General features: G+C 34.5%; 3 protein-coding genes and 1 pseudogene across 3 annotated transcripts; all 4 read right to left on the bottom strand.

The window, feature by feature from the left end:
* Positions 1–308: 308 nt before the first annotated feature.
* LOC116117271 (germin-like protein subfamily 1 member 19) lies at positions 309–1,355 on the bottom strand. The gene is made up of 3 exons (XM_031403303.1): positions 1,299–1,355; positions 1,058–1,187; positions 309–913 (listed from the first exon to the last, which is right to left on the bottom strand). Exons 1-3 carry the CDS (start codon positions 1,353–1,355, stop codon positions 309–311), a joined length of 792 nt encoding a protein of 263 aa, XP_031259163.1.
* Positions 1,356–3,726: 2,371 nt separating this feature from the next.
* LOC116117262 lies at positions 3,727–7,374 on the bottom strand. The gene is made up of 4 exons (XM_031403296.1): positions 6,850–7,374; positions 5,053–5,236; positions 4,614–4,710; positions 3,727–4,210 (listed from the first exon to the last, which is right to left on the bottom strand). The coding sequence occupies exons 1-4, from the start codon at positions 7,245–7,247 to the stop codon at positions 3,921–3,923; spliced, it is 969 nt and encodes a 322-aa protein (XP_031259156.1). The 5' UTR covers positions 7,248–7,374; the 3' UTR covers positions 3,727–3,920.
* Positions 7,375–15,406: 8,032 nt separating this feature from the next.
* Positions 15,407–16,746, bottom strand: LOC116117273 (protein EXORDIUM-like 5). Its single transcript, XM_031403304.1, has one exon. The coding sequence runs from the start codon at positions 16,739–16,741 to the stop codon at positions 15,563–15,565; it is 1,179 nt and encodes a 392-aa protein (XP_031259164.1). The 5' UTR covers positions 16,742–16,746; the 3' UTR covers positions 15,407–15,562.
* A 2,924-nt stretch (positions 16,747–19,670) lies between these two features.
* LOC116117272 lies at positions 19,671–20,778 on the bottom strand (annotated as a pseudogene).
* Positions 20,779–21,713: the final 935 nt, after the last annotated feature.

The raw sequence follows: 21,713 nt of genomic DNA on the forward strand, positions 1-21,713 counted from the left end.
GTTAAATACAAGTAATTAATTCTTTAATACATGATGTATCGTTAAAATAGAAGTACACACTTATCCATGATATCATTTTCTAAAGTGTAATACCTAATTAAAATATTCCAATGACTTGTAGTTTATGTATTTTTTATTCTCATTAAGTTTACACATTGAAATTTTGTAGTATTTTGGTGATGAGGGAGTCCAATGAAAGAGTAAAGCAACAAAATGTAACATAACTAAAAAAAAAACACACTCGAGGTGTACATAACATGTATGTAGCCTCTCTTTATTACGTCATCAATTGAAACTTGTAAAATAAATTAATGAAAACATTTAGCCAGAAGTAGGAAACATATTTCACTGGATTTGACAATATGTTTCTCATCCATCCAGAACTTTTTCTGGAGATCTTCCACCAGTACTCCCTTGTCCAACTGGAAAGCTTTAGCGAGAAAACCAGGATCAATGGCAGGATCTGATCCAAATACTACATTTGCAATGGTAATTACACCAGGGTTCTGGCTACTTAAACCAGCAAAAGCAACCGCATTTGTTTTTCCAATATTGAATTGGAAGTGAATGAGACGAATAGGAAACACAAACACATCACCCTTGTTAAGAACTTCGCTGATAAGTGTGTTGTTTGGATTGGAAGTAACGAAACCAACAAGAAGAGTACCCTCCAGGACTACAAGAATCTCAGTGGCACGAGGGTGAGTGTGAGGTGGGTTTTGGCCATAAGGAGCAAAGTCAATACGCGCAGCTGAAATGCCAAGTGTGTTAAGTCCTGGAATTTGATCGACATTCACAGCGCTAACATTTGAACCAACTGGATTGTTTGTGTCTCCAGGCATCTTAACTGAAAAGTAGAAATCCCCAGCTTTGGCAAGCTTGGGGTCCTTGCAGAACTTCCCATTCACAAACACTGAAAACATGAAAGAATTGAATTAATATCGAATACATGCCTAGCCATAGAAAGGATGTATACAGTGAGTGTGTTTGCATGTGCGCTGCTAATGTACATTCAAAAATATAAAAATAGAAATTGTGACAGAAACTTAAAACGTACCACCGTGCAGGGGATCATCAACGGCTACACAGAAGTCCTGAAGAGGACTGGGATCAAAAGCAGAGGCCAATGAGGAAGCCAAAGCCAAGAGAACAAAAGCCAAAAGAAACAGCAAGCTTTGTAGTTTTAACTTCAGGCATGCTTTTTTGTGCTTATGATTTTATTTCTTTTTCCTTTATATAGGGAGACACCGATTGTGCATTGGACCAGCTCCGGCTGAAGATAAAGGTTGAAGTCCGACAGCTCTAGAATAATGAAACGATGGATGGTTTGTCTGCTTCATTGGAAGAATTTCCATTATCAGGATTATTTTGCTGTCATGCATTTCAATACATTTACCATTAAATGATGCTTGTTTTGTCAAAAACAATTTAAATGATATTGTGATTATTGTTCTGTCTACAGTTATTTGCATATGCCCTTCTCTTTTATTGATCTATGTGTTCTATGAATAAATGTGATACCAACAAAGTGAACTCTGTGAGTAGTTATTAAACAAAGTGAATATCACCAAAGAAAGAGATATCTTTGTAGCATGTTATATATATATATAAAACAACCTCTATACTTTACATAGGAATAACCTCTATGTAGTTATAACAAATTTTGGCCTAAACTTAGGTCAATTATAAATAAGAATAAATTTTACACTGTAATAAGTTATAATTTTTTGAAATCTCGTCATAATTTGTTTTGATTGTATGTTGAGTCAAACTGTTTGCAGTTTTCACCTGGTTCAGATTGCATGTCTGTTCTAAATGTTGCGGCAATCAACCAAAAAGATGAAACCTATTGCGTTCTTGGAGAACTTGTTAAACGGGCTGTGTTGCAACTCCAGACATTGGTTCCATCTTCAGTAATGTGGTTAACTTGGGATAATATGAGAAAGTTCCTGGAACAACTTAGATTTGGTGGGATAATATGAGAAAGTTCCCGTAACAAATTATCTGATTCAGCACAAGAAGAAAAAAAACCATGGAAGTAGTTGAGTTCTGTCATCCCTTTGGATACGTCTTCGATCCCAAAGACTTTGAATTGGTGGGTTTCTATCTTTACAACAAGATAGCAAACCAACCCATCCCTGGTATTGATCTATTAATTCCAGAATATAACCTTTATAGTTCTGAAGAGCCGTGACAGATCTGGAACATCTTTAAACAACAGCTTGGAGAGGAGCGTGATGAAGATTTATATATCTTCACCCAATTCAAGAAAAAGACTTTAAAAGGTTCAAGAATCAATCGTAGTGTTGGAACAGGGACATGGCAAGGAGAAGATGGTGGTACAGAGTTTACAATCAGAAAATTGGGTCTAAAAAGATATTCCGATATGAGAACAAAGACTCCGATCAGCATGGTGGCCGGATCATGCACGAGTATAGCTTGGATTCGTCTTTGCTGCGTCCAAATCAACATAACAATTACGTGGTTTGCCGTATAAGAAAGAACGAACCAGCTCTGAAGAAAAACAAGAGGGCAAAGTTTGAAGAAGTGGATTCTGAAAAGAAGAACAAGAGGGGTAAGGTGTTCTCAATCGCTACCACTCGACAGCACTGCCGGCTAGGACTACAACCGTTACCACCACCACCATGGTGCAACTACCATTACTACTTGAAGATGAGACGGAGCTTTATAATGATGACTATGCTTTGGCCATCCGCCAATATCTGTATGAAGATCAACAGAATTATTCTCTAAATTAATTAATAGTTTATTTAATTTCATTCATGGTCTTGTTTATTTAATAGTTTTAACTATTTTTAAGTTCTAATAAAAATTAATTAAATTATAAAAACTGTAATTTCTGCAGCAACACAATTTCAGCATAAATATTTAATAATATAAGTGCAATTTGTACAATAAATTGAAGAAAATATTTATCTGAGCTTTAAAATATATATATTCTTATATTGCTTCTATGATATTATTTTTCATTTAGTTGAATATTTTATACAATTTCAATCCCTTTCTCTAAATAATTTCTAGTTATTTTGATTTGCAAATAATAATAACTCCTGATGACATAATTATATTATTTCATTTTAAGCTAAGTCGTAAAACATTATCAGAAAAAGCTGGTCATTAAAGTGTGAAATATTTCTTTACGTGCATACTTTAATTATAATATAATATTTTTATGAAATATACTTTAATATTTTTTTGTAGAAGAAGAGCTAGGCTTTAGGTTATTAAAATGGAGTGTTAAATTTTGGTTTATATACATTCTTATTTTTTATTAATATAATATAATTTATATTCTATTGTTTCTGTAGAGTAATTAGTTATATTTTTGTTTATTCAATTAAATTTAAAATTTATTTATGTGCATCCTTTAATTATAATATAATTATTTGTAATTTTGTATGAAATATATTACTAGATATCATAATGTCATTACTGATAAATTCCAAAAGGTTAGTCTGACGGCCAAGAAGGTTTTCTCATATCCTTGAGTGTTTAGGTTCAAATCTTAGAATTACCTACCACAATAATATTGTAACTGACCCGGTCCTTTGAGTTTGTAAAGTGTTTAATAGACAATTAATTAAAATACGCGTAAACTGGCCAGACATCCCATAGCAACTAAGACTTAAATAAGTAGAAAACGAAAAGAACAAAAACAGCTCAACTTTGAAATCCCCCAGAGTGAATTAAGCAGTAAGCACAGTAGAGTCAAAGTCACTCTCTTTACAAAATATAAACACGTCCCAATATTCATATCATTACATACTGCACATCAATGTGCTAACTTCAGTCTCCCTACTTTCATTGTTTTTAATTTTACAAGCATAACTTCATATATAAGACTAGCAGTACAAGTCACCCTACCAGAATGTATTACCTGTCATGTCGTCAAATTACAGTCAAGCCCTGCCAGCTCTAGTCACAACCACAAACAACAGCACCATGACGGATAGAAGGAATGAAGTTCTCAGCTTTTCCTCAAATGGATCTGTAGCTCCTGCTGTTTTAGATCCTGTTGTTGGCGTCTCGTCATCAGAAGGCTTGAACACCTCATTCACGATATGAGTAATTTTATCAATTACTTCAATGAGTCTGGCCTTAGTGTTGTGAAAAATCCACTTGATGATATTCATTGCAGGGTTGGAGTCATCACAAATCTCAGTTGAACACTCTGATTCGCTGTCTTCAGCTGCATATATAATCCAAAATCTCATGTTTGTAAACAATTTAGATGAGTTTTACTTAAATCTACCATCAACTAGAAAATATCCATTAACAAGGATCCATAATATCCCTTACAATAAATTGATGATCATGTTTTCGACGAAATAACAAGTATTGACTCTCATGACTAGATTTTCTCCTCTGTATGTCAAAAATACCACACTAAAACTTAGCAGAGAATCTAAAAGGAAAACATGCTGCAAAATAAAAAGAACACCCAATTCAAGCCATCAAGATATGACACCAAGTTTGTGGTCAATGAAACACAAATAAGGCCCCTCCAGTAGTAATTATATAACTTTTCCTCATGAGATTATGATTACAAGTCAAAAATTTAACTTAAAGATGTTCACTAACTTTCTACCAACCTGCTGCATAGAAAGACTCCTTCAGTTCCCGAACCACTTCATTGTTCAAAACAGCTTTCCAAACAGCTTGATCTGAAGATAATGAAACGACCATTCTCTGGAAAATTTGAAAGAAAAAAAGGGACCCTTAATAGTGTTACGGATAAAATTTGAAACAAGAAAAAACCTGTGATAAGTTCTAGACATAAAATTGATGCTCCCTTCTTGTTAGAAAATGAAACAGAAAAATCACTGTTCTGATTACATCTAAGTTTGGTAAAAAGCTCGGTGACATATTCATGTTTCTTATTTTTGTGACTTAAGTATTCTATTTGCGTTATACTACCTATACTTATGCAGTCTATTGCACTTGGCTCCAGGAAAATGCACTGAATTGACACTTAAAATCCAAAAAGCAGCAAATTTCTATTCTTTCAATTTTTTGAAATAGGGAAGGCACCTGAATAGATGGCTCCGTCTGTAATAAATGAAAAGCATCATAAACTCTGTCAGGTCCATAAGGCTGCAACATTCTTGAATTACTCAGATGCAGTGAGGGCTCTACCCAATCCAACTCAGCATCCTTGTCCAAATTATAGGCATACTTATCTCTCACGAGGGAGTATGAAGCAGGGTCGAAAGCCCTACAAATTCAAAATCTTACAAGTCAACTTCGATTGTAAGTATGATTTCAAATCTGCAATGCTTAAAGTTTTCAAACAGAAAAATAACAGACTTATAATTAGGCATATACATTAGCCTCAAGTTGGATAAAACTAACAAACAAGTGCAAAGGCAAGAATCAAGGTTAAACATAAGCCGTCGAAATTATGCATCAGCCAAGTTATAAAAGTTCGAGGTTGAAGTAATAGTTAATTAATCTCCACCATGACAAAGTCGACCAAATTTTCCTTTCCACGTATGCAAAACCCATGAACAGCAAACAAACCATTAGCATAGGATTTATAAAGCTCAGAAGGAGAAAAAGAAAATTAAATTAAAAGATTAAGACAAGAGGCAGAATTTTGGATTTCATCAGGTGAAGTAATAGACCTTGAAACAAAACAACCAAAAATAAATAAATAAAAACTCACACTATTTATTATTGAGGCTATAAATATACCTTCCAAACAAAACAAATTAAGAATTCTAATACAATTGCACAAATCAAGTTACTTTAAAATAGACAACATAATCATCATTGCACAGTACTAAAATTAATAAGTTGGGTTCAGGGGTATCATTATGCAAAATGGTGTTCTATAATGAGAAAGATTAACCTTTGATAACTTTATTTTAGATATTAAATTGGACTCCTCCATTGATCAAGATGCAGCGATCATTTGTCTGTTAAAATAAGAAATTCCTGAATCCTATTATATATTAGAATTAGTGTGAATATAGGGAAAAACAACACTATTCTCATCCAGGTATCATGTTAGAAGCAAAGAGCCAACTACTTTGAAGAAGAGTTCCACTTTTTGTTCCCCATTTCCCATCAAGCTCTGATTCCAGTTTCAGCATTTTGATTTTTGAAAACATATTCTCTCATCTATTACAGATAACAAGCGCAGTAAGTCTATAGTCAGTTCCCCAATTTTCAAAATTGAAAAGTCTAACAGTTGCTTCATATTGCTAGGAAAGCAACAAAAACCTATTTGTCAATAATCTGCTAACCAAACTATTTCTCTTTCAACTCTTTATCTGACTGACGTCTTGCAGAAAATTTTCTTTGTGAGAAACTAGGTTATCTTACACATAATCGATCATGAACTTTTCCATGACCATCACTATCATCCCCACTACAAAAAGAATGATTGCGAAATTATACTTGATATGATTTCTACTAATCTACAGCACTTGAATGGGGAATTCACTTGTGAATAAGTTGAGGCAGATGTCATATTCTATCATCATGTTCATGGATGACGCCACGGCCCCCACCACCACCACAACTACATAAACAAAATACAAACACAAAAATAACCACTACTTCCACTATTATTAGCAGTAGCCCCAAGACTAATACCATCACTGAACTAACAGTAGCGACAACAATTTTACAAATCCAAAAACCGATCTGTAATTTCAACACTGCAATTAACAGCAGAAATACTGAAGTACAGAATTAGAATATTTCCATTCAAACATAGCATAAAACCCAACAACAACAAAAGCAACGACAGATTTATCTCAACACAAACACACAAAAAAAAAAAAAAAATTGAAAAAGCCTCGAAAATAAAGGATTCCTTACTGTTGAAGCGCAGAGACAGCGTTATTAACTTCATCAACGGAAGGAACAGAACCAAGAATAAAGTCATCATGAGACTTTCCATCATCACCATCCACAGACACCCACTCATAATCCTCACACCCAAAAGAGGGCCAGGTGGGCACCCCATAAGCCGTAACGGGTACGTTATGCGGAGAAAAAGGTGAAGACGAAGTGATAGCAGACAAGGAGAGATGATTGGGAGAGTTATGCCTGCTCTGGGTAGTCCTTCTAGGCGAAGTAGGAGCAGTAGTAGTAGTGGAATTTGAAGAAGAAGATGATGAAATGGGTTCTTGGAGATTTGTAACTCCAGTTCTCGTAACTGCTCTCCCAACTGTTCTTAACATCCCTCCTCCCATGCTTCTGCCTCCACCAAACATGATTTGATAAAAGTAATTATGAATGGCCCTTTTTTGCAATCTTCTCCGTTTTCTTTGTACTAAAATATAAAAGCGTTTTCGTTTGCTTTCCTTTTAGTTCTACTGTACTTTTTTGGTTGGCTAAATTTTATCGTAATTCCAAAAACATGTTTACTGTTCAGATGCCCTTTAGAATAGTATTTTGAAAATGAATATTGTTAATGTGTGATTTTATACCAACTAAACGTACTTAAAAAATATTGAGTTGACTCAGAAGACTTATATGTATGGAAGTATTGAACTGAATAAAAGATGAAGAATAATGTTTAAAGTGATTCAGATGCTTAAGTAAACGAATCATACGTCTACTAGTATTGTATTAATATACGAGATCAGGTCACATTCAACGAGCTGACTTACAAGAGAGAGAGAGTATATATGCTATTCCATGGAGAAATTAGCTAATCCCACAAACGGGAGATGAACCTTCTATTTATAGTGGGATTAGTTAAGGTAATGATTACTAAATCTGTGAGTGGGTCAAATTGCCATACAAATCCTTCCTTACGTCTTGTTGTTCACCTGCTCGAGTGATTTACTCGACGTGTGCAGGGATTGGACACGTGGATCACCTCCAACCTTTCACCAGTCTGGCGCATACCCACTGCACTAGTAGGAGCATGTTACTTGCATCAGCGTGTGACGTGACTGTGTCTGAATGACTATAGGACTTACCTAAGCTCTGATTGTTTATGCTGATAGGGCTCTACGTCAGCCCTACTTTTTTATGCATAACAAATATAATTGAGTTGAGTTGGATAATCTTTACTAAAAATATAATTATTAAATGTTTTGAATTGAATAAAATAGAATTTGGTTTTAAAAATATTGAAACAAATGTTTTTTTTTTTTTTTTTTTTTTTTTAAACCATCACTAACCTTCCAGAAACAGGAAAGGTTAAGAGAATGTATGAAGGAGGCGTGAGATAATTTTGAAAACTAAAGGGGTTTTAAAATTTAATCTAAAAATTAGGGGCAAGCAGGGAATTAGCCCTACCTTATTTTACTGAAACTTTTTTGAAGCGGTGTTTGTGGATAATTGGATAGGATGGAACTGGAAGAAATCCCATTTTCTATCCGATTTGTCTCTCTCATGCTTCCTCCCTTTAAACGTTTTTTTAAATAATAAATGACTTTCTCCAAATTTTTCCTTTAAAATTCAAACCAAAATTAATTAATCTAATAATTTAATTGATTAAAACAAAAAAATTGTTACAATTAACTACTTCTAAATAGTTTGATGAAACTTTTGAGTGTATTACTTAAAATATCTTAAATTCAAATTCGCATTACTATTAATAAGGGATAGCTACTAGAGTTTATCTAATAATTAACTTTATGATCTCAAATGATTAGTTGAGAGGCGCACAAACTAGCTCGGACACTCCTGAATATTAAAAAAGAGAAAAAATTGTTACAACTCCAGCAAATTACAGGTTAAACTTTGCTATATTGCCGTACATTTTGAAAATTTTAAAGGAAAATGATAGACTTACCAACTGGTGTGTACCGATTTTGTGCACCGAATGACGTGGCAAAATCCTGGCCATTGATTAATATTAACTGATAATAAATAAACGATCAGGATTGTGTCACGTCATTCGGTGCACAAAATCGGTACACACCAGTCGGTAACTGTAGCATTACTCAATTTTAAAATGCAAAACTGTGTAGTATGGTAATACTTAATAAAGATTAAATTATAAAATCATTTAATTTTTTTATAATTTGAGATTTTTTTTTTTAATATAAGGTAACATAGTAATTAATAAAGTCCTTATTCTTTTCTTTATTTTTTTAGTCAGGTTATATCAACTTAATTTTTAATTTAAAACAGTGATACAAATTCTAAATATTTGATTTGATATAATCTAATGGTGGATAGACGAGAAACTACGGAGTGATTATTTCATATGTGTCACTTCATTATGTTTTAAGCCGTGACTTATAAATAACTATTAATTAGTAATGTATTTTAAATTAGGAAAATAAGATAGTCACCGACAGTAGTGCACCGAATGACGTGACAAAATTCTAACTATTGATTAATTTTAATTTAATACTAATCAACGATTAGGATTTTGTTACGTCATTTGTTGCATAAATTTGGTGCAATACTTCGGTGACGGTAACATTACTCTTTAAATTAAGTCAAATTTATAAATTATTATATCACGAATTACGATACTTCTTAAACAACGAAAGAGAAAAAAAAAAAAAAAAAGAGATTGTGTTGTTTATAACTTAAAAAGAAAATCATCGTGAAAGCATAAACATTATATCTCTGGGTGATCGAGTGGATCGATAAAGACTTAGGGTGTATGAATCAAGAGATTCTAAATTCAAATCTCTCCCCAGTTACTAATAAGGATAGTCGCTAGAACTCTTATTCGATTGATAGTTAAGGTGCAAGTGAACTGACCCGGACACCTTCGATCATTAAAAAAAAAAAAACATTCTACATTTGGATGGGGAAACCTAATGACTATCAATAATTGATAACAAAGATTGACTTCTCTTTGGTTGAATTTGAAATTTTATCTATAAAAATTACAATATCTATTAATAAGGGACAATTGTTTATAAAAGGTAATGAATATAACCACATATGTTTTATGATAGTCATGGGTGTTCAAAAAAATGCAGAAACCGAACCGAACTGAATTTTTGGTTATCCAAAAAACCGGGTTGATTTCAATTCAAAGAAAATAAAAAACCGAATTTTTGGTTCGGTTACCAGTTTGGGACAATATGGAAACTGGTTTTATTAACCGATTTATTATAAAACTATTTATTAAAATAATCCGGTTTATTATAAAAATATATAAAATATTAAATTAAAACCAGTTAACCGGTTTTTTCCTTAACCGGTTCTGTTTTGGTTCAAGAAAATTTCTTAACCAAAAAACCAGTTCGGTTCACAAATTCAGTTAATCGGTTTTGAACACCCTTAAATTGATAATGGTCAAAATTCTTGTGAAGAATATTTATATTTATGTAATTAAACATGTAAAATGGTTGGTATATATTAAACATTTATTTGAAAATAAAAAATTTTCGTGTGAATTGTTTTTTAAACAGTTTCGTATTGAGGAATTAAATACCTTTCATTATCCATGTTGACTCTTTTATTATTGGTGACCCCAAAACTTTAATATTATCTTTCATTTTCAACTCCAATTTAATGGTTCTGGTTATGAAAATGTGGCCCCAAGTTTGGCATATGCTGACCCAACCATAACTCTTTCAACCAATTTTAATGATTTTGTAATGCTTAATTTGGTGAGAGGAACACGTGTCTTCTTACTTTACTTGCGGGAATGGACTAAGTATGGCATTAATTTTCGTGCTAATTTGTGGTAAGAAGGCATATGTAGTGTGTTCTTCTTGAATGTCCATTTTTAATTAAATATTGATCTCTGATTTGTCTATCTTAACTTATATTATTGAGAGTTAACAACTTTTTTTCTACTTAAATAATAGTTTAATGATATTTTTCTACCCACAGACTTTTAAAATACTATTTTACTATTTAAATTTATATTTCGATGGCAAAGAGAGAGTAAACTCAGTCTAGACTGTTGGGGCTTTTGAAGAAGAGAGACCGATGAGTCTTTTGGCGATTGAGATTGATAGGAATTTGACTTGAGAGGGGTGGTCGCGCAAACCCTAATCGCTCGATTGTCGGTAATTGATGGGTTTGGGAGTAGTGTTTGAGAGATTTTGGTGAGTAATGATCGGAGAAGATAACGATGGTGGTGAGGGGTCGCAATAATACCGAAATCGGAAACTGAATATAAATTTGGGTGGTAAAATGGTATTTTAAAAGTTTGTGAGTGGGAAAATGTCATTAAACCATTATTTGGATGGGAAAAGGTTCTTTACTCTATTATTAACCATAAAATTATCATGTGGATTTAATAATTTTGTAAATACTAACACATCAACTACTTATTACTTATTAGTATCACAACACAACTTTGATAGAAAAATTAAATTTAATAAATAGAGTAAACGACTTTTTCCCACCCAAATAATATCTTAATGACATTTTTCCATCTACAGACTTTTAAAATACCACTTTATTACCAAAATTTATATTTCATTTATGATTTTGACATCGTTGCGACCCCACACCACTACTATTCTTTTCCCCAATCATCACTCACCAAAATCCCTCAAACTCTACTTCTGTTGATCTCGCAAATCGCTGGCAATCGAGCGATTAGGGTTTGCACAGTCGCCTCTCCCAAGTTAAATTCCAATAAATCTCAATCACCAAAATCCAATCTTCTATCACCCAAAGACTCATCGACCTACCTTCTTAAAAAGCCCCAACAGTTTGAACCAAGTTTGCTCTATGTTCACCATCGGAATATAGATTTGGGTAGTATAGTGATATTTTAAAAGTCTGTGGGTGAGAAAAAGTCATTAACTCTTAACAAATATAGCATCTACTTAATGTATACATATTTTTAATATTGTCATACTTTCCCATATTAATTATCTTCCTTGTTTTAGCTATAATTACTCAAAAATATAATTAAGAGGTTTATAACAATAATAATCATAAGTTTTTAATTGAATAATAGGAATGTTTTTGACGCTATAATTATAAAAATAATTCATATATAGGTAAATATATCTCTTAAACTTAAGTAGCCAAAGTTCCAATAAATTAAAATTTGGATGGGAAAATGTGGTTTACTCTTATTTAAAAGTATTTATTTAGCTTGAACAAACAAATACAGTTGGATTGCAAGTAGTTTTGTTTGGAGTAGATTAGAAGCAAGTAATTTGAAAATTAAGAGATGATCAAAAGTCATTATCATTCAATCATTTTCAACCAAATTTCATTCATATTCCTTGAACCCACCATTTATCCCTTCCTGCCCCATTTCTTAATATTTTTACAAGGTGGGGCTACTTACAAAAACATTGTGTACACTCATTTTGGCACGTGCATGCATAACTAAGAGTAATGCTAGATNAAAAAAAAAAATTTGAATTTTCCATTTATATACCAAGGATTTTCATGTTTAATCCTACATAAATCATGTATTTTGAAATAATTCATTAGTTTCCCATTGGTCAAGTAGCCATCAGCCTTTAGAATGTGGACACACACTTTCCTTCTGTTCTGCTCCTCATGGAGAAAAAGCACAGTTTCAATATAAAGATAACAATATATATTTACCATGTTTATTTGTTGTTCAAGGCAAAAACTGATTTGGCTTTCTTTTTTCCCTCACTTCTTTAGTTTCTCTGAAGAGGGAAAGAAAAAAGTACAACCCACTACTTTAAAATGCTCATTAGTCATTACTATGTGCACATGTTGTTCTCTTTCTTATTATTATTATTTTTTATTTTGATGACGGGAGACGTGTGCCTCAATTAATCATTCGAGATCCTAAAATTGCTAGTCGAGTAAGAACTTTAATGACCACCCCTATTAGCAACTTGCCTCATTTACTCCATATATAATGTTAATGGCTATAATGCAATAGAAGCCAACTCCAGGACACTTGGCCACAAAAGAAATGAGGGGTTTCATAATCGCTATATGTTTCATTCAAAAGAATACAGCAGTGTCGATTAAAAATGACAGAAATTGGTGCATAATCAGAAGTGTCAAGGTGTTGATGTTATCTCATCTCAAATCAAATTTGGTAATTGAAATTAAACTTTAGTGTCAAATTAATCTAACGCAAAGTAACAAAACAATTGTCCTTTTGTGAGAGTGTTGTTACTTCAAGTGCATGTGGATTTCCAACTCACAGATTGAGACACTTCCTGGTGGGTCCAGTTTGGATGGATCAAAACTAATAGTACTAGAATTGATATTTTCCCCTTTGTCTTTCCATTATTAGATGATATTAACTTTTCTCTTTTCCATGTAACTAAAAAGAGCTAAAATGAAGCATGATTCATGGAGAAATAAGCAACCGTTTTCTTCCCTCAACTGCAATTATTCAATGAATTGGAGTTACTAAAAGGAATGGCCATGCCCCATAAACAGGAGAAAAAATAAAAAGTTTCCTAATGACTTTTTTCCACCCAAATAATAGTTTAATGACATTTTTCTATTCACAGACTTTTAAAATATCACTTTATTATCCAAATTTATATTATGGAGGCAAACAAAGAGCAAACTCGGTCTATGTTGTTAGGGTTTTTAAAGAAGGGAGGCCGACAAGACTTTTGGTGGATGGGATTGATCGGATTTGACTTGGGAGGGTGGCGGCGCAAACCCTAATCACTTAATTATCGGCAATTGGCAAGATCGGTAGGATTAAGGTTTGAGGTTTTTTTATGAGTGATAATAGAGGAAGGGAATGATAATGGTGTAGAGTCACAAAGATGTCGGAATCAAAAATAGAATATAAATTTAAATAGTAAAATAGTATTTTAAAAGTCTATGAGTAGAAATGCGTCGTTAAACCATTATTTGGTTGGGAAAAAATCGTTTACTCTTTGCGTAGAGTTAAAAGCATGTTAAAACTGAAATAACATCATATTAGACACAGAAAAAAGTTACAATGACAGAAAGCATTATTTGTCATCTTTTTATCCCATCAACAAAAAGAAAAAATGAAACAACTACTGCCCATTTCATTTGTGTAGTTTAATTAATGAGAATCAAAATATAATAATCACCATTCACCAAGTTGTTTATGTATCCAGCTGATAATTTGTAGGTGAGGTTTGGTGGTTTGGGACCTTCATTTCATGACTTTGTTTATAACATTTGCAAGTTGCAGCCATTTGGTAATTACAACTCTCCAATCAAGGCACGAAAATCCCTTTTCAAATTTCAACCACTGGGCCAAGCCAGGCCACCACTCAACTATATTATGGCATGGCCTGAAAGATCTTGAGAGCTAGGGCTCACACGTCATAATAATAATTAATTTTATATGGTTCATTCTGGGTCCCAATCTTAGCTGTGGCTCACAAATGTTCACTTAAAGTTTCTAGAGTGACCGACCGCTCAAGTATCTCTACCGTCCATTAAAGGACAAGAATATATATATGCTTGTTCCATCCTATTTTTCCATTACCGCTAAAAGTATGGCAGAATGACAAACTTCATTACCACCATGCTTATCATATGTAAGAAGAGTTGATCAGATTGAATTGCCATTATTACTGTTAACATTTTTGTCTTATTAAAACTTAAACATAAACAATTAAGACTTTTCTTCTCATAAATTAAAATAGAGAAAACGGCTTATTCTTATACGGGGTTTTGCAAAATCTCAAGTTGATATTTTTAATTGTATTTATTCTTTACTCTTAAAGTAACGTCGTTTTCTTTATTTTTAATAGATTCTTAACTTTTTACTACAAACGTTGCATGTTAGCAGGCTAAAGTATGCCGACGCTTTCTTTAGCAGAAGATGACTCATATTAGCAAAAAAGGGCTCATATTAGCAAAAAAGGGCTCACATTAGCGACGATTTTTGGCTTTTTCCAACCATTGGACTCCTCAAAACCTTACTACAAAATCTATAACTTCATTTGTCAATCTTATTCATCGTTTCTAACTACTTGCAACAATTACTAACGATGTTAATTTGTTAATTTAAAAGTGAAAATCTAGAGATATTTTATTAAACCCCAAGTGGGAAAAAGTCGTTTAACTCCAATTAAAATATTATAAACAGAGTGACCCAATCTCCATAACATAGTAAAGTTTCACTATGTTCTGTTGGGCACTTCTAATATTATTAGTCAAAACTCTTACTAAATCTTTATAAAGCAATATGAACTCTACAATTCTCTTGTTTTCACGTTAGTGGTGGGGTGTTCATTCTTTCAAAGTCTTACCGCTAATTGTGGTAGCTAGATGACTTTCATTAAATTCCCACGGACCAGTTTCAGCTCCATAATTTACAGCTACTAATATTATTTTAACTTTTGAACACTGACCTCCTTCGGATCAAATCAAAACCACCTGGGAATTGGAGAAATTTCAAAATCCAAACTTTCACCTCTCCCCATCCAATTTCAAAGGATTGAACAAGACAAAATTTAACCTCTTCCATTACTCATTATTGCTGCAGCAATAAGTTATGATATAGCAGAAGAACTCAGTGTTTCCTGGAAAAACCAGAAGATTGGAAATGAAAATTTCAAGTCTATTATAGATATGAATAGATTATGTAAGTAAACATTGTAAAAAGACCCTCTTTATACATCTAAATATACTAATAAAACAATGAAAAATGAAAAATCTCCAAAAATCAAGATTCATTTTTTATTTTTTAACTTTCCTAATCGAGAGCATTAGGACCAGCACAAGCTTTCAACACAGGACTCCAAATCCACTGAACCAAAAACTTCCTCCCTTTCCTTCCATTCATATTGAAAGTCTTCCCTCCTCCATCTTTCATCACTTGACCGATATACCCTCCACCGCCACCTGTCCCGTACAGCCCTTCACACAAGTCGCCAATCTCCATCGGAGCCGTCGGATCCTCCCCGGCGTACCACGCATTCACCAATGGATTCGTGGACAGCTCAGCGAGCTCGTGAGCTATCACACTTATCATCCCGTCCACACCCACGTCGCCGTTCGGCGGCTTCAACGCCTGCGGCCCACCTCCGCCCATGTACCCCGGCACCGCAAAAGGGTAAGCGCAAACTTCGGGGCATTGCTTCGCGGAATTGCCGATCCAGGCGTACGGCAAAGTGTAACCCACCATCGACGGAAAAGTGAAGTAATGGAACCCACAAACGGCTCTGCAAAAATCTTGCATTGTAACGTCCGGCGCCGTGAGTATCAGGTAGATTCCGTTCTTGTGGTCGACGGGGAAAGGCGCTGACTTTACCGCCGAGGCTATCACCTGCTGTACGGACAGTCTCGTGAGCTGGTTACCATGCGAGTAAGCGTGGTCTGCATACTCGCCGGCAATGAGGATGGTTCTGGAGACGTTAGCGCCGGTTTGGTCGGTGTAAAGAGAGACAGTTTGCCACCACTGGGAGACTGAGGGAGTGGGGGAGGGTTTGGCGGCGGTTTTGGTTGATGGGGTGGTGGAGGAGATGGAGAGAATAAAGTCTTTGATGAGGAGCTTTTGGGAATTTGCCCACTTGCCATACCAGATGAGGTAGATGTTTATGGGAGAAGAAGAGAGAACGGGGCCCATGTGGTAACGGAGGTTGACCAAATCCGATGAGCCTTCGAATTTTTTAGAGGAAGAAAGTGTTCTTGGAGGAAGCTTTGGGTTGATATATTCAGGATGTTTTGTGGTCAGTGTTTGCATTTGTTGTTGTTCTGCTGAAACTGAAAGTAAAGCAAAACAAGTGAATACTACAGAGAGGAGGAAGAAGAAGGAGTGTGGTGTCGACATTGCGGTGAGGTAGAGGTAAAGTGGAGGAGGTGGTGGTGAGGTTTGATTTGAAGAGTGAGATGGGTTTATAAAGAGGGGAAATGGGCTGGAGACAGCTGCCATATGTGGGCACAGTGTGTGTTTGGTTATGGAAAACTGGGAATCGCCTTTAGTGTCATGGGTTTTCAATTTGACAGGAATAACCTTCATTATTTTTTTATTTTTTTATTTTTTTTTTAAACGAGGATCTTAACTAATCTTTTCAAGTTATTAAATACTTTATAATCATAAAGAATCAGGTAAACCTTTGTCTATTTTTTTTTTTTTAATCGGATTGTTTTGATTAATTTGTGTATGTCTTAACTAATCTTCGAAGTTTATTGAATATCTTATAAATTTAAAGAATTAGATAAATTATAATATTATTGTAGTAAATAGTTTCAAAATTTGTATCAAAACACTCAAATAAATAACCAAACCTCTTTTATCGTTAGGCCTATGTGGGATTAGTTTTTGTTTTTTTACTATTACGGTATTGGTGAGGTAATTAGGTTAGTTACCTGTTCCAATGTCTTTTTAATTTTTTAGTAAAATAATATAAATCTTTACTTTGATAAAGAGTTTTGAGGCTTTTGAGATCAAATCTAAGTCTCTTTCATGGTGGTGAGTCAGACAAAACTCAAGTTATTTTGAAATGGAAGAGTCACATGGGGCATTCTATTTTACTTAAAGAGCGAAACCCCCAAGGGTAAATGAGGATTGGGTTGGGTTGAAGTTGAGCATATGAGTGTGAATTAGAGTCAAAAGTGGGAGGTTATTCAGGCTAAGGCTTGACCTGCCTAACAAAAGTAGGTGAAGGATTTATACTTGAATGAGTGGTTGGCTAAATATCTAGGAGAGATATTTTTGTTGGAGTTGAGCTGGCTGGAATGATTGATTAGTAATCATTCATCCAATTGGAGTTACTGCATTTTAATTTTAACTCGATTGAGGTTATACCATATTAAGATTAAAAAGGTAATATGTTTTAGATTACTTGATTATTACGTTAGGTTATCAACTAACATAAGATTTTGATGATTTTTTAATATCAATATTAATTATTATTAATAATATTTAAGAGGCGTTTTAGATCATATAATATTTTATTATAAAAGTATATTATATTAACGGAAAGAAATATCATCTTGAAAGTTACTAGGAATGTTTAGAAAATATGTTTAGTTGGTTCGAATAAATTGGTGAATAATATGTTTGGTTGAGAGGATAAATGGATGTGTATGTTATATAGATTACTAAATTATCTTCCTTTTTAAATATTAATATAATAGTATTTTTTATTATTATTTTTTGAATCATTTCTTTTAACCCTTTATATTTGAAATTTTACTAAAAAACCTTAGCCATATAAAACTTTAATTTATAGCAAAATCACCCCCACCCACCGAAGCCACTATTGGTAACCGACCACCACCGCCGACCGTTGCCGACAGTCGACAGAATGGAGCATGACTGGCCGTATATGGCCCACCGTGCGGCGACAAAGCCGCAAATGGCCATGGATCACAAATCCATGGCCATTTCACAGCCAAATCTGTGGTCGTTTCACAGTCACATCTTTGGCCATGAAACAACTATAGAAACGCTAGATCTAGCTATTTCTGGCCATGGATTTGTGATCTATGGTCGAAAAGCCTTACAGGTGCACAATCGGCTAGATCCCGTCGGTCGTGCAGCATTACGGCGACTGACTTTGGTGGCCGACGATGGTGAGTCACGACCAGCAGTGGTCTTAGGTGGCTGGGGGTATTTTGTTAACTTTTAAACTTTTTTATGGCTGGAGTGTTTTAGCTAATTTCTCAAATATAGAGGGTTAGATAATTGTTATTTCGTATACATTTGAGGGCAATTGTGTCCAAAATGGTTTTTAATTAATGGGAAGAAAAATCATATTACCCCGGTACTGTTTTAATAAGTCTCTAGCAAGGTAATAAGATTAACCCCCACATTACCAACAGTAACCACAATTTGCAATAAAAGATTATCGTAATATTTTATTACTTGCAAACCAAACACATGAATCTTGCAAAATAAACGAATATTACCCCCATTATCTTATTTACCCCCGATCCAAACGGCCCCTTAAGGTAATCTGATTACCTTCATTTTCTTAAGTATTGTAAGAGTATTTGGTTATCTTATTTTTGTTACATATTCTTACTCTTAAAGTAACGTCGTTTTCTTTATTTTTAATAGATTCTAACTTTTTCTACAACGTTGCTGTTACAGGCTAAAGTATGCCGACGCTTTCTTTAGCAAAGATGACTCATATTAGCAAAAAGCTCATATTAGCAAAAAGGGCTCACATTAGCGACGATTTTTGGCTTTTTCCAACCTTGGCCTCCTCAAAACCTTACTACAAAATCTAATACTTCATTGTCAACCTTATTCATCGTTTCTACTCTTCACAATTACTAACGATGTTAATTTAAAGTGAATGTCTGAGATATTTCATTAAACCCAAGTGGGAAAAAGTCGTTTAACTCCAATTAAAATATTATAAACAGAGTGACCCAATCCCATAACATGTAAAGTTTCACTATTTTCTGTTGGCACCTTCTAATATTATTAGTCAAAACTTTACTAAATCTTTATAACAGCAATATAAACTCTACAATTCTCTTGTTTTCACGTTAGTGGTGGGGTGTTCATTCTTTCAAAGTCTTACCGCTAATTGTGGTAGACTAACACGGACCAGTTTCAGCTCCATAATTTACAGCTATAATATTATTTTAACTTTTGAACACTGACCTCCTTCGGATCAATCAAAACCACCTGGGAATTGAGAAATTTCAATCCAAACTTTCACCTCTCCCTCATCCAATTTCAAAGGATTGAACAAGACAAAATTTAACCTCTTCCATTACTCATTATTCTGCAGCAAGTTACGATATACAAAGAACTCAGTGTTTCCTGGAAAAACCAGAAGATTGGAATGAAAATTTCAAGCTATTATAGATATGAATAGATTATGTAAGTAACATTGAAAAGACCCTCTTTATACATCTAATATACTAATAAAACAATGAAAATCTCCAAAAATCAAGATTCATTTTTTATTTTTTAACTTTCCTAATCGAGGCATTGGACCAGCACAAGCTTTCAACACAGGACTCCAAATCCACTGAACAAAAAACTTCCTCCCTTTCCTTCCTCATATTGAAAGTCTTCCCTCCTCCATCTTTCATCACTTGACCGATATACCCTCCACCGCCACCTGTCCCGTACAGCCCTTCACACAAGTCGCCAATCTCCTCGGAGCCGTCGGATCCTCCCCGGCGTACCACGCATTCACCAATGGATTCGTGGACAGCTCAGCGAGCTCGTGAGCTATCACACTTATCATCCCTCCACACCCACGTCGCCGTTCGGCGGCTTCAACGCCTGCGGCCCACCTCCGCCCATGTACCCGGCACCGCAAAAGGGTAAGCGCAAACTTCGGGGCATTGCTTCCGGAATTGCCGATCCAGGCGTACGGCAAAGTGTAACCCACCATCGACGGAAAAGTGAAGTAATGGAACCCACAAACGGCTCTGCAAAAATCTTGCATTGTAACGTCCGCGCCGTGAGTATCAGGTAATTCCGTTCTTGTGGTCGACGGGGAAAGGCGCTGACTTTACCGCCGAGGCTATCACCTGCTGTACGGACAGTCTCGTGAGCTGGTTACCATGCGAGTAAGCGTGTTCTGCATACTCGCGGCAATGAGGATGGTTCTGGAGACGTTAGCGCCGGTTTGGTCGGTGTAAAGAGAGACAGTTTGCCACCACTGGGAGACTGAGGGAGTGGGGGAGGGTTTGGCGGCGGTTTTGGTTGATGGGTGTGGAGGAGATGGATATACTAAAAAAAAAAAAAAAAAAAAAAAAACGATTGAATGCAGCCAACTACCCTATTTGTAGCAATATGAAGAATGTGTCTTTGATATTATTCCTTGACTTCCCATCACTATCTGATTAAAACTGTGGGTATTTTCAAAATTTAAGCCATGGATAAATTACTAATACTTGACTAGATTTTTGCTGAATAAATCTGATGACCCCAAAAAGATGGTGACAAAAAAAAAAAAAATTTGAATTTTCCATTTATATACCAAGGATTTTCATGTTTAATCCTACATAAATCATGTATTTTGAAATAATTCATTAGTTTCCCATTGGTCAAGTAGCCATCAGCCTTTAGAATGTGGACACACACTTTCCTTCTGTTCTGCTCCTCATGGAGAAAAAGCACAGTTTCAATATAAAGATAACAATATATATTTACCATGTTTATTTGTTGTTCAAGGCAAAAACTGATTTGGCTTTCTTTTTTCCCTCACTTCTTTAGTTTCTCTGAAGAGGGAAAGAAAAAAGTACAACCCACTACTTTAAAATGCTCATTAGTCATTACTATGTGCACATGTTGTTCTCTTTCTTATTATTATTATTTTTTATTTTGATGACGGGAGACGTGTGTCTCAATTAATCATTCGAGATCCTAAAATTGCTAGTCGAGTAAGAACTTTAATGACCACCCCTATTAGCAACTTGCCTCATTTACTCCATATATAATGTTAATGGCTATAATGCAATAGAAGCCAACTCCAGGACACTTGGCCACAAAAGAAATGAGGGGTTTCATAATCGCTATATGTTTCATTCAAAAGAATACAGCAGTGTCGATTAAAAATGACAGAAATTGGTTCATAATCAGAAGTGTCAAGGTGTTGATGTTATCTCATCTCAAATCAAATTTGGTAATTGAAATTAAACTTTAGTGTCAAATTAATCTAACGCAAAGTAACAAAACAATTGTCCTTTTGTGAGAGTGTTGTTACTTCAAGTGCATGTGGATTTCCAACTCACAGATTGAGACACTTCCTGGTGGGTCCAGTTTGGATGGATCAAAACTAATAGTACTAGAATTGATATTTTCCCCTTTGTCTTTCCATTATTAGATGATATTAACTTTTCTCCTTTCCATGTAACTAAAAAGAGCTAAAATGAAGCATGATTCATGGAGAAATAAGCAACTGTTTTCTTCCCTCAACTGCAATTAT

This window comes from Pistacia vera, unplaced genomic scaffold, assembly GCF_008641045.1.
Source record: "Pistacia vera cultivar Batoury unplaced genomic scaffold, PisVer_v2 Contig801, whole genome shotgun sequence".
Lineage (NCBI taxonomy): Eukaryota > Viridiplantae > Streptophyta > Magnoliopsida > Sapindales > Anacardiaceae > Pistacia > Pistacia vera.

Coding starts and splice junctions, on each gene's coding strand:
- LOC116117271 (XM_031403303.1), bottom strand. CDS start 1,355: ATGGAAATTCTTCCAATGAAGCAGACAAACCATCCATCGTTTCATTAT. Junction 1,188..1,298: donor CGTTTCATTATTCTAGAGCT/GTCGGACTTCAA, acceptor GCATGCCTGAAG/TTAAAACTACAAAGCTTGCT. Junction 914..1,057: donor TGATGATCCCCTGCACGGTG/GTACGTTTTAAG, acceptor TCATGTTTTCAG/TGTTTGTGAATGGGAAGTTC.
- LOC116117262 (XM_031403296.1), bottom strand. CDS start 7,247: ATGTTTGGTGGAGGCAGAAGCATGGGAGGAGGGATGTTAAGAACAGTT. Junction 5,237..6,849: donor GCTGTCTCTGCGCTTCAACA/GTAAGGAATCCT, acceptor TTGAATTTGTAG/GGCTTTCGACCCTGCTTCAT. Junction 4,211..4,613: donor GGAGTCTTTCTATGCAGCAG/GTTGGTAGAAAG, acceptor TTATATATGCAG/CTGAAGACAGCGAATCAGAG.
- LOC116117273 (XM_031403304.1), bottom strand. CDS start 16,741: ATGGCAGCTGTCTCCAGCCCATTTCCCCTCTTTATAAACCCATCTCAC.